The sequence below is a fragment of the Channa argus genome, chromosome 1, assembly GCF_033026475.1.
Source record: "Channa argus isolate prfri chromosome 1, Channa argus male v1.0, whole genome shotgun sequence".
Classification (NCBI taxonomy): domain Eukaryota; kingdom Metazoa; phylum Chordata; class Actinopteri; order Anabantiformes; family Channidae; genus Channa; species Channa argus.
In genome coordinates, this window is record NC_090197.1 from 15524336 (window position 1) to 15538470 (window position 14135).

The window sequence follows — 14135 nt, forward strand, 5'->3', positions numbered from 1 at the left end:
GATGACCGCAGAGGTGTTGTGGATAGTTTGTTGTGTGGTTGTGACTGACCAACCTCCAGCTCAATATTGCTAAGACCAGGAAACTGGTTGTGGACTTGTGGAGAAAAACAACCCTATTCCCTATCAACATTAGGGGGACAGATGGACTTAGGAGAAACACCATGTCCCTGAACAAGAAGTCTTTGAGCTGTTCATCCTAAGGTCATTTAACATCTTAAGTTTTGGGACGGCAGTTTGACAGTAATTGATGCAAACAAATTGTGAAACTAATTAAGTATGTTGGTCCTACTCTGAGTGTAGAACCAAACTCTCTGGCAGCAATGTCAAAGAAGAGGACACTGCTCAAATTTCTGAGGATCATAAACAATGTTGGTCCTGTATCTATGGTTACAAATTACGTTAATGGTAATTACTGCATAAACTGCTGTATAGTTTAATCTAGAACATTTTTAAACTCATAATATGAATCTGTAAAGTAATTCAAGTATCCATAAATGATATGAAGCAGAATAAAAAGTACAATATATGTCTTTTAACTATAATGGACTGGAAGTGTAGGGTAAAAATATATGGGCAAACAAGTAAAACAGAGAGCTACTTGAGTAAATATACACACACACAACTCTTTGCTTCTGTAATAATAAAATATGCCTATTTTTCTTTTTATAAACAAACACTGGCCATATATCATTTTACACATATGGCAGCAAAAAATAAAAAACGCATGCTATTGGCATGTGGTTCAAATTCCTTTGAATCAAACCCACATCTTTGTTATGTTCAGCTACTACGTTTCCCATGATTCCTCATTGAGTGGCTGCCGTGCTGGATGACAGCTATCCGGCGCCGAAACGCCGATAGACAGTCAGACGAAAGAACCATGGCGGCTACGGGTGGAGGGAAAATTAGAAGCAGGAGATATCATATTGCTTCTAAACCTTACGCCAAGAGTAAACAGGTAAACCAAGAGAAAGTTTTGTGTTAAAAGCCCATGCTGAAGACGTCACCTTGACTGCAATGACATTTTTTTCGTTTCTTGTTATTGTTTTGTTGGAGACATTTCATGGCCTGCTGTTAGGGCTCGTGGCCTCCACGCGCTGCTAGCATGTCCATGATGCTAGTGAACTAGCAATTCGGCTGATAGGTTAGCAAAACCAGACCGAGTTGGTAGGTTACATCAAAATACAATCAGTCGTTTAGACTACTTCACCAGTATTTGGCAGTGTACAAGAGCGCACATGACATACTAGGATCACCGACGTTAGCTCTGTTACTAAGTGATTAGCCGCTAGCGAAGTTAGCGGAAGGTAAGGAAGTGGAATTTTGATTATTAGCTTATGTGGCTAGTGCTAGCTAAAAGGTTAGCATTGACGAGCAATGCATTGTTGTCTGTTAAGTTAAGGCTCTTCACACCGTTGCCGGTTGAAGATTATTTCGTTCCGAAATACACTTGTGTACTTGTCTGCGTGCAACCGGCTTTCACGCGTATAAGATTTAACATCGTGTTGTTGACGTTGGGAAACATTTTGGATATTGGGCTTGTTAACGTTTGCCAAATCTCAGCCAGTTGGATTGCGCAGGAAGCATTGGCTGAACCCACATGGCTGCTTGAGTGGTTTCACTTGACGTTTGGATATCAACTAATCTGGCATTGCAATCACTCAATCATGTTAGTGACGTTAGTGGACAATATGAGTAGATATACATACAGCAGATTGTTGACTTTGCGAATCATCTGGGAGGAGTAGATTGAAGTGTGCTATTAGGCCTTATTGTATTTGTGTTTTCATATTAGCCCTTACACAATAAAGGCTTATTTAATTTTATACCACTTAGTATTGAAATACTGGGATGATGCATTAATGTCAACAATAAACGAATAAAGCAACTGACAAACATGATGTAGAATATTTTTGTTTGAATAAATTCAAATATGGGTGAACTTTGCACACAAACTTGAATGAATAGCAAATGATACAGATATGGTTATAAATGATCTTTTATACAATTTTCCATTTAAGATGGGTTATCTTTTCTGCAGTAATCTAATTTACACATGATCGCTGTTTAAAAAGCAGAAGGAGCATGTTAAGACATGCTATACTTGCACCATCATAGTCCTCATTCATCTCATGGCTCCTGTGGCTGGTTCAGCAATAGAAATATACATTGACAGCACTCATTGTAATTATTCACAGGGTGAACAACTGAGGTGTTTTGGTAATCTTAACAGATCAAAGGCATTGGTCATTTTATTCATTCATTAGAATTGTTGGCTTAAATCTAATTGCACTCATCTGCTCACTTATCCAAAGCAATCATGATATTTTCCGGAGAAACCAGCATCAGTCAGCTTCTGATAGCTGGTTCCACTTTGCACAAGTGCCACATCAAATCTTTTGGTCACATTCTCTTATTAGTCTTTTTTTTTTTTCCACTTTGACTGTGCAGACATGTAAGACTCTCAAAGGACAACTAATGCATGCAGATGGCTAGGTCATGTGATTGGAGAAGACAGTCAAGTTTGCACTAGTAATCCATTGTCATCTTGTTACTTTATATACATAAAGTAAAACCTAACTGGACACAGTAGCTAATATTAGAACATGTACTATAGACAAAGTGTCTGTGCTATAAGTTAAAAAATTGGTGACTTCTGTAAAGTTTTTTTTTTAAAGAATAATGTTGTTTTCATCTTTAATAATAAAGCAAAGAGACAACCCAGTTGACAGTCATTGTAATTATGAAGACCAAAGTCATTAACTATCACCTGAACTGGGGAATTTTTGCTTTATAACACCCATTATCCCCAGCTAACTGCATTCAAACAGTTAGCTAATGACTTAAACTCTCTGTTGAGCACATGACCAATCACTTTCAAGTTAAAGTGGCGCTTTAAGAAAAATGGTTCACAACAGTGTTAATAAATGTCCAAGAGCAGTGAAAAAGCCCTGCAGCCATTTGGAACAGCATTATGTCCATACTTCAGTTTTTTTTTGTGTTAATTTTATCTAAGTGTATTATTATACTATTATTATGTATAACTATTCTTTTGGTGTTGTCATCTTTGTCTGATAATTTTATTGCATGTGATTAGATATTAAGATATATATTTTGTTAGGATCATTCTTTAGACTTTGTTTTCTTACTGCGATGAATGAAATCAGAAGTACTTTAGTAATTTTTTAAAAACTTCACCATTAAGAGAAAATTATTCATATTAGATAAGTTGTAGTTGAATCCCATCTCTTATCCCCACAGTACAAAATGCAGCATGCTTAAATGCATTATTACAAGAAGATATGTAGCACTAAGTAAAGAAGCCCTGATGGTAATTATACTTTCTTGCCACTTAAGGTTGTTTGTTTTTGTACTCGGGTTAAACTAAAGTTTGGCCAACAGGTGCATTTCATAGATGAGCAGGAAACAACAGGCAGATACAATTTATTAGTAGATGAATGTTAATGCATATACGTGAAGTGATGGGCTAGCTAGCTTCCACAGTATGTATAAATATTCAAGTGTACCAGTCTAAAGAAATTTTATCATGAAAAATTACAGCCTCTCTTGTCAGACATTTGAATGGTTTTGTGAAATGATCATTGTGCTACAGATTTAATTGATTTTGTTTTTAAGATGCCACGGTTTATAGATTTTATAGAAGGTTAAAAGAAGGCTTTGGAGATATTTAAATCTTGGAAATTTGGTCACTTCTCCTGCATGACGTGGGAGTCATGACTCATCTGTATCGATTAAAGTTGAACTAGTTTTAGAATGTGGTACAGTGCAGACCAGTGTCACTTGCTCACTGCCTCATAGAATCATAAGCCTGTTTCAAACATGAACTTTAGGGGATATCAGGAGGTTCAGGACCTGAAATAGTGCTTGGGCACTTCAAGCAGGGGGCAGGTCATGATGCAAAATCAGAGCTGTCGAAGTGACAGTGTTTTGCTTTGTAGTCTGGTCTTATACCACAGAATCTCATGCTGTTCCTTGTATTTGTCTGATGATTTCCAGGTCTGCCCTTAGCGAAAAAAGTTCACAAATTTCGTTTTCCTTCCAGTTTGATATTGTTGTCTTCATACGAATGAATGTACACAGACCAACACGGCCAACAGACTTGGGCATTTGCGTTCACACATACACCCCCTCCAGAAAAAGTCTGGATAATCTCTGAATTCCAGTGCATGTCTGAAAGGGGCTATACACAGTGCCTGACCCAGTTTCTGTCTTCCTGAGCTTATTTTGCTCTCATTGAAGCTGGAGGACTTTACTGCAATTTAGTCTGTATTGGTGGTACAAGTATTAACATACAGTGATAACTGTATTTTACAAATCGCCAACCATTGATTATAGTTAATACAAGACCTCAAAAACAATTTATGTGGAATTGCTTGACCCCAACTTAAAAACTTTTGGAAAATAATTATAATTTTTTGTTTAAAATAATTTGTAATTATTATTTTAGTTATTATAATTTTTTAATAAATTATAATGTTTTTGTCATTTTAATTGTTGTAATTAAAATATGTTTTATACATTTTAAAATGGCATACGTTTATATTAGTTTCTCTGGTTTTAAAATGTTTAACCAAAACAAGTGTGCTCAATATTGATTACCAAAATATTTTTTTTAATGTAGCTACAAATTACGTCCTGAGTTTATGCTTCTTTGTTTTGCCTGCATCTCATTCATTTCATTCCTATTTATAGCTCTTTCTCCATTTTCTTATGTTTTCATCAGCAGCAGTCAGGCCTTATCAGTCGTGTGACAGACACAGTGAAGAGCATCGTTCCTTCCTGGCTGCAGAAATACTTTAAGAATGGAGATGCTCCTGAAGGAGGAGAGCCTTTACAAGGGACAGACCAGAACTGCCAGTTGCCTCCTTCTCCTCCTAATGGCAGTGAAGAGGGGCCTCCTCCTCATGATGGACCTGATTTCCTTGAGCCTAGCACCAGTACCACAGGTGAGGACTTTATTTTATCTCTTGGGTCATCCTACACTAGATTCACTAAGAAATCAGTCAAATTCCCATAATGAGTATTGCAGTTTTGTGTTCCTAAACCAATATTCTTATCTGTGTCTTTTCTCCGTTGCACAGAGCCCTCGCCAAGTCGGGCATCCCTGAACTTTCAGGATTATGTGCTTTCTCGCCCTCCTCTAAGTCGCTCCCACCTTCATTTTCCCTCAATGGATGCCTCTTCCCCAAGCCTGGGGGCTTCTACTAGCCTCTTTTCCCAGCCCTCCACCTCTTCAGCCCCTGGTCCCTTTTCCACTGGCTTCTCCTTGGTCAAAGAAATAAAGGACAACCTCTCACAACATGAAGATGACAACATCTCAACCACGAGCGGATTCTCCTCTCGTGCCTCTGACAAAGGTAAGGGCAAAGTGCTCATGTAAATGATGTTTTCTTTTTCATATGAATCTGTATATAGTGTACGGATATGGGGTAGGTATATTACACCATAGATGTAAGAATTGAGATATTAAACAAATTTCAATAGTTAGAGGGTGTGCGAGGTTCACACACTGTCACTTTTTCCATTGGCAAGATGTTTTATCTCTAGTAGTAAATCAATCTCCTGAGCCCCAGCTTAGTGATTAAACAACCAAATGAAAATTTTCCCAGCGGATCCAATAATTTTTGTAGCAGTTTATTTGAACAGATTAAAGTAGTACAGAATTTATCTTTGTATTCAGTTGTCAATTGTCAGTTTAGTGTCTTATCAATGTTGAACATCACTTCTACAACATACTTTACCTTTTGCACAAGGAACAAAGTTTGTCTTTATTTCAGGACTATACCTTCCGTTTGTTTTATGTGACATTATTTATTGGGTGAGGTCAAGTATGACCTAACACCTATCTGAACACTATATTCATTTACAGTAAGTGGATAACAAGATGAGAAAACTTAATCAGAAAACAGATTTTGTTTTACAGTAGTAATCTGTCTAGCAGATGGTTTACAGGTTTTGCATTCTGCTTAAATCGAGTCTGTTTATTTAGTTGTTTTGGTTATCCTCTTGCAGTCCAATTGAGCCCAGCCATGTGTGGTAAAGAATTCACAGCCTGCCAACACTACACCCACTGATTAACACATCTTCAGCTAGAGGTGAAGTCACAAGCTTAGATGTTGATTAAAATGAGAACCATTAATGGTACATGGTTGCCCCCCCCAGGCCACTGTTAGTTTTTAATATATGAAACCACAAAAATGGCAGAATACACATGCCTCACAGGATTAACTAGTTCAAAGCAATTTTTCCTTAAAACCAAGTGTTAATTCAGACACTGCGAGTACAAATATCGAGTCAAAGGAGGTTGCTAGTTGAAAAACAACTTACAAACTTTTAGTACTGTGCTAAAGGATAGTCTGGCTGTATTTCTTTTGTAGTTGAGTTTGAAATATAAAGGTTAAGCTAGATTTTTGCAAAATGATCTGAGACATATCTCCTCTTTTCAGATGTCCCCACTTCTAAAACAGCATCACTTCCCCAGCTTTGGTCCCCAGAGACAGAGAGAACCAACTCTGGGCCTCAGCCTTCACAGTCCAGTTTGAAAAAGCCTGCTTTTAACCTGTCTGTCTTTGGAATGTCCTCCAATGTGAGTATTTGTCTGTCAGCAAAAGGAATAGAAAAAAAGGAATGCTGCCACAAAGCTCAGTAATTTAAAGCCTCAATTTAGACCATGTCCCAATTTATTATAAAATGTCCCTCTGGAATTTCAGTGCACCCAATGCCGCAAAGTCACATGTTCCACAAACTTGTACAAATTTTGTTTTTTCTGTGTAAATAAAAGTTGGTATCTCAGGTTTTAAATTTACATTTAGATTTAGTCATATCACAGACGCTTTTATTCAAAGCAACTTAGTGAGACAAGGCAAGCAAGAATCACGGTCAAGGAGAAAACTTCAAAGCAAAGTCCTATCAGAAAAAATGTTTCATGTGATTTAAGTGCAAGAAAGATGAGAAAGGAAGTTTTTTGTTTGTTTTAGTGCATAGGAAGGTCTGGAAGAGTTCTGTTTTCAGCAGTTTTTTGAATATTGGGAGTGAGTTTGCTGAGCATGCAGAGTTTGCTGAACTTTATAAAACTTAATGTTCTGTTATTTGTTAGATTCATATCTGTAATATCAGTGTTTCTTTCAGTCTACTTACAGCAGACATTAACATACAATTGTCACTGAGTTGTACATATTCCTTTTGTCGTTGACTGCATGCCAGACACCAGAACTCAGTCTAGCAAACTCCTAACAGTTACTCTATGTGAAGAGTGACAGCTAATAGTTTTAGCTTAATACCTTCCATGTTTATAACACTAACCTAATGCACAGCACAGCATAATCTTATTCCATATTAAACCACAGTGGAGGGAATTTATTTATACCTTGAAGTGTGTTTTAACTTAATGCATCCCTTGCCGTTACAGTCAACATTAAACAGCACAGTGCTGAACTCCAGTCAGCTTGGAGATTCACCATTCTACCCGGGAAAGACGACATATGGAGGGGCATCAGCAGTCAGGAGTTCCCGCACACGTCCTGGAACACCTTACCAGGTGAGCATAGGAGAATTATATAGTCTAGAAACTGAAACCATGTGTCACTAACAAAATAATAATACATTTGTATGGAGCACCTACCAGACTTGGTTCAACACATCAGTTCTATCTAACACCTAGAACATAGAAATGCACAAGGGGGTAATCACACTTTTTATATGTGAGCAGCTAACTTCTGACACTGATGCACCGTAAATGACAATAATAAAAATGATCTCATCTGATCTATAGGCTCCAGTAAGGAGGCAGATCAAGGCAAAACCTGCTGGTGCTCAACCCTGTGGGGTGACCAGTGCTACAGCCAGACGCATTCTGCAGTCCTTGGAGCGCATGTCAAGCCCTTTGGCTGTAAGTATACACACAGAGCACAATAGCAGTTCAGACTTTAAAAGTGTATGAGAAGCTTTGTACGTTATTGATCGTGGTATTAATATTTACTGTTATTAAGCCTTAGCATGTTCCTTGGAAAATATATTTTAGTAAATTCTATGCATTTTGATCCCGATCTACAGGATGCTAAAAGAATCCCAGCAGCAGCCTCATCCCCCATGTCACCAGTAGGTGTTTTTGTTGTACCTCCATGTATTGTAAGCATTAATTTGTATGTGATCATAAGTAGTCAAAAAGATTGAAAAACCAAGAAAATATTTTTCTCTCTCTGATAAGTATCCTTCACATTTTGTACTATTGATATCAGAACCACCTGACAAGTGTTTTTGGGTTAGTCCAATAAAACAATGCAGATTTCCTAAATTTTTCTCTTAATTTTTGTATTTATTTATTTGTATTTGTATTTTTCCTGCAGACATTGGATGGCACAAATCTCAATGTTTCACATTTCTCGTCAAAAAGGAAATGGGTAAGTAGAGGTTCTGAAACTCCTATGAACTCCTTTGTGCCACGTTCATTTAAAAATTACATTTATGAGTATTTTTCCATATTTAGCCCTTTTATTGTTCTACTACAATGACTTTATTTTTTAAAACTTGGTGTACAAATTAAGCCTTTTTGGGACATGAAGTCTAGAGAACGTCAGATGGATCAGGTCCTGAAATTATCAGGAGTTTCCCTTTCAGACATGTAGCCAACAACGGGAGATAGTCTGTGTGAGATGCCTTCTCACTTGTAAAGAAATATTTCTTGTAGTTGAGCGGTGGTGCTTGGGCACTATAAGCAGAGCTCTATTGACAAATGAGCTCTGTTGGAGATGATCCAAACAACTTTGCACTCGGGAGCTGGCTGGTTAAAATCCGAGTAATGTCAGGGGCAACAGACTTGGGTGTTTGCGTTCACACATACACCCCCTTCAGATAAAGTCTGGATATTGTCAATTCCAGTGCATGTCTGAAAGGGGTTTTGAAAGCAAACCCAGCAGCACAAGTTGGACTTTGTCCTCCTGTCATTTTTTGTCCTACTGCCTGTTGGCTTCTTTTACAGTTGTTAATGGGATTCTCCTCGGCTGAGACACAGCTGTTCTAAACTCTGTGTGTGCACTTGTGTTCATGTGTCACATGTCCTTTTTTATACATACTAGTCTTTGTGAAGAAAAACCTGCTCGACTGTGTGATGTAATTTGTTTATTAAAATGTGTGTGAAGAGTAGTCTGTGCTGGACGTGTCCTCAGTCATAACAGGCATTCCCAGGCTGCAACAGCTGCTTTTTAAACCCCAAAGAAAAGCAGTATCTAACTGAGCATTTAAGAGGGAATGGATATTTGGAGTTTTACCTGGACAGGGGCCAAATAACACTATAGTTTGACACATGGACACAAACAACAAACAAAAAAATAATTATACATTTCACTGTATTTAAATCAATTTGTGTGTGCTCCATGGTCAAGAAACTATTAAACAAACTGGGACACTTTTAAGTGCAGTTTCTGCAGCTGTAGCCTGATGTGATATGTAAGACATATGGCCTTTGTGGTTTTTGTTCCAGAAGTAATTCTTCAAATCTCTCCAAATGTTACTGTTCATCTTCTAATTTTGGATAATAAATCATACAAATAAACTAGTGTGTTTTTGTTTGTTAAATTGAAGCTGTATGAAAACATTCAAATGCAATGGAATTACTCAATGTGATAAAATAAAATTTGCACACTGGTATGTTTTGTTGCATCGAGGCAAACTTTGTATGGAAAACAGTGTTCATCTGTTTTTAACAATCTTTCTTTTATTCAGATGGATACTGCCGTCCCACCGGTGCAAAAGCTGGTGGTTCCTGCTGTAGGCTCCGCATCAGGAAACCGCTCAGTGTCCTTCAGGCCTTCTTTAACTCCTGGAAGTGTGCCCAGGACTGCGGACAGGAACTCAAGGGAAACGGTCAGAATTAAACTCTGCATCATTTTATACCACTAAACTGTTCCTCCATATTAAATGTGGCCACTTTGTGTCTATGTGCATATTCTTTGATAACTTTGCCTCTGTTTAATTCCAATAGCCCGCAAGACAATTAAAGCAACTTCCTAATCCAGCCCCAGGTCCATCTCGAAGGTAATGATCCGGAATTATCATGAATGGTCTGATGAATGGTTCACAACATTCTTTATAATTATTAGTTTTTTGTTGATGCCTGACACACATTTGTGTAGCTTACTGAGCTAGACTTACTTAATAACTTACTGAGCCTCTTTTATCATTCTGCTAGCACAATGGGTTCCAGCCCAGCCTATCCTTTGTCCAGCACACCTGCAGCCAGCAGGGTCAGCTCTGGAGGTGGCAAGATGAAGAGAGAGAGGACAAATGCACGAACTTCCTCTAAACGCTCTGAGGATGATGAGGTGACCAGCATATAAACATTGAATACATATTTACAGATGGTTCTCCCTTGCTTAGCCGCTGTCTGAAACCTCACAGTTATCCCTGAACTCCTCACAGTTACTTTCTGATCAAACATGACCTACAATGTGTAGTGTGTCTGAAAGCCCTTCACGAGGAAGAGACACCAGTGTGTCAGTTTCTGAAAGCAGCCAGCTCTATTTATATTACCTTAATATAAAACCCAGGTGCAAGGCAAAAGATGGGTCAACTGAGTACAAGTATTCCCTCCAATCTACCACCCTGAGTTCAGAGGAATATCAGGAATCAGCTTTTTGATTAGCATTTGTCACACTCCAATTACACAAACATTCCTTAAAATAGTTACTGTTGATTGACAGGTCATTCCTTTTTCACTTGTAATTAAGGCACCTCTACTTATTTTACTTTGTGGTAGCACATAATTTTTACTGTAGCTTCCACATTGATTGTTATATATCAGGTAAATACCTTTTTATCTTTGTTTGGCATAAGGCACATCACAAGAGCTGTGGAGTGCCTTATGCCAAAATTCATGTAGTACGACAAACCCTGTTTGTATTTTAACTCTAGATTTTAAGTATGTAGTTCTTATCACTAATGTAAAACAATATCAAGTAATGGAAATAGGTAGAAAAACTATCATCAGTATTTTTGGCCTGACTAAGGAGAAGAGTTACAAGTCGAGATCAGAGAATGGGTCCTTCAGCGTTTGGAAATGAAACCACAAATTAATGCTCTTACTGTTGCTGTGTGTTTGTTTTTACTCACTAGGTGGCTGAGGTACCAGACCTTCCAACTATTTCACTTCCCATCAGCACCTCTGCGTTGCCAACCTTCAGCTTCTCCTCCCCTCTTCCACCTCTCATAACCTCCAGCACCATTAGCCCTGCTCCCAACACCACAGTCCTTACTCCTGTTAAGGAGCCGGTCACAAATAAGGTCTGTCCTCAAGCATTCTCATTCTTCTAATACATTATTTGTCAATAGTAACATTTTGCTAATTTTTAAAATGTTATTTATTTCATCAGGAGCCTCCAATGGCCTCAACGCCTCCTTGTGTACCTTTTACATTTTCCTCCCCTATTGTCAAAGCAACTCCTGCTAGCCCACCTTGCTTTTCTCCTTCAGTAAGTAAATAGTTAATTTCTTAATAATTAAATCATCCATTCCTTTAAACACTGACATTGATAATACGTTTTATTTGCTTTTCTTCTTTTTAGGTTGGATTTACTTTCAGTGCACCTGTAGCAAAATTAGGCCCAACTATGTCAAATGGGAAGCTGGCCACTCCTATGTCGGCAGCAGGTCCGAATGTTTTCCAATAGTTGACCTAATATTAAGAATTATATTTTTGCCGTAGCTGAAAAAAAATAAAGTGTGTTTTGATCTTTGTTTCTGCAGTAAAGCCAACAGGCAGCAAAAGCACAGAAGATTTTGATGGACCCTTTAAACCTGCTAAGGTGCTCAAGCAGGGGAGCGTGCTGGAGGTTCTCAAAGCAGGTGGTTGCCACATTATCTGCAGCTTTCTTTGTTTTTGATGTTCATCTGTTTTTACATCGTTGAATGTTTAAATTAACTTTAATTCTTTCTCTCTAGGTTTTGCCTCTCCTGTTGCTCAGACGTCTCCAGGCCCGGATAAGCCTCCGCAACTGACCTCCACAGAATCCATGGCCCCTTCCTCCACCTCTGCCACCACCACCTCCATCTCTTCTACAGTAGGGTGTAGTGATTTCTACAAAGCCCCACCAGGCTGGAGCTGTGATGTCTGTTTGGTGGAGAACAAACCATCAGACACAAAGTGTGTTTGCTGTATGGCCCCACAGCCCAGCTCCTCCTCATCCAAATCAATGGACAGTAAGCCTTCACCTCCACCCTCGGCTGGGCTTGAGAACAGCAGCATCAACACAACCTCCACCACTACAGCCACAACTGGTTTTGGCACAATGTTTTCTAAACCTGCAGGAACCTGGGACTGTGATACATGTCTTGTTATGAACAAGCCTGATGCAGTAAAGTGTGTGGCCTGTGAAACGGCTAAACCAGGGACAGGACTCAAATCCTCTTTAACAATTCCTTCTGCTTTCTCAGCTGTTAAGACTGTACCCACCTCTACAGCCCCTATTTCTTCAGGATTTGGATTTGGAGACAAGTTCAAAAAGCCTGAGGGTGCATGGGAGTGTGATACATGTATGGTACAGAATAAAGCAGAGGACACACAGTGTGTGGCCTGCATGAGTGCTAAACCAGGTAATTGAAGCACAACCATGGTAATACTGACATTATACAAATAACTGAATCTTTTGTTCTTGGCAGTTTTACATTTTCATTAATGTAGAATTATCTGTATAAGACAAAAAGTTATTTTCTAATTCTATAGTTGGATATTTTTCCTTTCCTCATCAACACTATAGGTGCATCAGCAGGAGCATCAGCTGGTTCCACAGGATCCACTTCTTCAGCCAATACTGCTTCGGCGTTTGGGTTTGGAGACAAGTTCAAGAAGCCAGAGGGTGCATGGGATTGTGATGTCTGTTTGGTACACAATAAGGCGGATGATGTTGTGTGTATTGCTTGTCAGGCAGCCAAACCTGGAGTGAACGTGGAGCCCAAAGGTAACAAAAAGGGACTATAATGTAGTATTGTTTTCCTGTGTATGTTTTAAATATTAACTACATATTTTGTTGGTATAGGATTTTTATTTATTATTTTTATATTAATATTAGGTTAGACACCTGAGTCTCTTGAAAAATAACCTGCATATAATCTGTGCACTTCATGAATGCTTATTTATTTTTCATTCATTTTTTATCCTCAGCTTTTGGCACATCATTTGGTTCATCTGCTGGTGGGACATCGGGCTCTTCTACATTTGGCCTATCTGCCACTACTGCGGGTGGTTTTAAGTTTGGCACATCAGACAGTACCTCAGAGTCTGGATCTGGGGGTTTTAAATTCGGCACATCAGACAATAACTCGGGGTCTGGAGCTGGAGGTTTTAAGTTTGGGGGATCATTTTCAGAGTCCTCAGCTTCTTCATCATCAGGTGGATTCAAATTTGGAGTCCCATTTGGAACCTCTTCATCTAAAACCACTTCAGAAGACACTACTGCTTCATCAGGTTTCAAATTCAGCAGCTCATCTGAGGGCTTTAAATTTGGGGCTGGCTCAAGTGATGAGAAAATGTCAGATCCACCTTCTACAGGTTCTGGGTTCAAGTTTGGAGCTAGCAGTGGTACAGTGTTTGGAACAGGATCATCTAGCATAGAAAGCTCCTCTAAAGGAAACTTCAAATTTGGACTGTCAAAACCAGAAGAGAAACTATCAGACACCACCACCACAACCTCATCTTCTGTTAGTTTTACTTCTCCTTCTGCATCTCAAGAAAAGAGTGACAGAGCAGTATCATTGGATGACCCCACATCAACAAACACAAAAACCACTGGGTCTGTTTTTGGGAGGCTGGGAGAGCCAAACCTGGCAACCACCAAACCACAAAGCAGCTCTACTTTTGGGTCCTTGCAGACAGACAAAGCAACAGCCACACCTATGTTTACCTTTGGAAAACCAGAGGAAAAGAAGGAAGCTGCTTCCTCTGCATTTGTCTTCAGTGCTGCTAGCAAAGAGCCAGACGCTACAGCGCCGGCTATTTCAGGTGGGTTTTCCTTCAGCAAACCCAGTGCACCAACAGAGCAACCTCCCCCCCCATTTACCTTTGGCAAACCAACAGACAAGAGTGAAAAATCTGCTCCAGAAGCCCCCAAGCCCTCCTTCACTTT

The 14135-nt window shown here is 39.0% G+C and overlaps 1 protein-coding gene across 2 annotated transcripts in view; it reads left to right on the forward strand.

Moving 5' to 3' along the window:
• The first annotated feature begins 827 nt into the window (after nucleotides 1–827).
• Nucleotides 828–14135, forward strand: part of nup153 (nucleoporin 153) — a 16323-nt gene continuing 3015 nt past the window's right edge. Inside the window, exons 1-18 of one of the 2 annotated variants that reach the window (XM_067500893.1) lie at nucleotides 828–958; nucleotides 4745–4967; nucleotides 5103–5378; nucleotides 6468–6607; nucleotides 7430–7558; nucleotides 7793–7909; nucleotides 8074–8118; nucleotides 8367–8420; nucleotides 9742–9882; nucleotides 10001–10053; nucleotides 10208–10340; nucleotides 11131–11298; nucleotides 11388–11486; nucleotides 11580–11664; nucleotides 11761–11859; nucleotides 11956–12606; nucleotides 12771–12971; nucleotides 13175–14135. The exon at nucleotides 13175–14135 is cut by the window's right edge and continues 17 nt beyond it. In XM_067500893.1, coding sequence (XP_067356994.1) covers nucleotides 830–958; nucleotides 4745–4967; nucleotides 5103–5378; nucleotides 6468–6607; nucleotides 7430–7558; nucleotides 7793–7909; nucleotides 8074–8118; nucleotides 8367–8420; nucleotides 9742–9882; nucleotides 10001–10053; nucleotides 10208–10340; nucleotides 11131–11298; nucleotides 11388–11486; nucleotides 11580–11664; nucleotides 11761–11859; nucleotides 11956–12606; nucleotides 12771–12971; nucleotides 13175–14135 — 3704 coding nt within the window. In that variant the 5' untranslated portion in view covers nucleotides 828–829. The remainder of the gene's footprint in view (nucleotides 959–4744; nucleotides 4968–5102; nucleotides 5379–6467; nucleotides 6608–7429; nucleotides 7559–7792; nucleotides 7910–8073; nucleotides 8119–8366; nucleotides 8421–9741; nucleotides 9883–10000; nucleotides 10054–10207; nucleotides 10341–11130; nucleotides 11299–11387; nucleotides 11487–11579; nucleotides 11665–11760; nucleotides 11860–11955; nucleotides 12607–12770; nucleotides 12972–13174) is intronic. The other variant, XM_067500903.1, reaches the window with a different exon arrangement.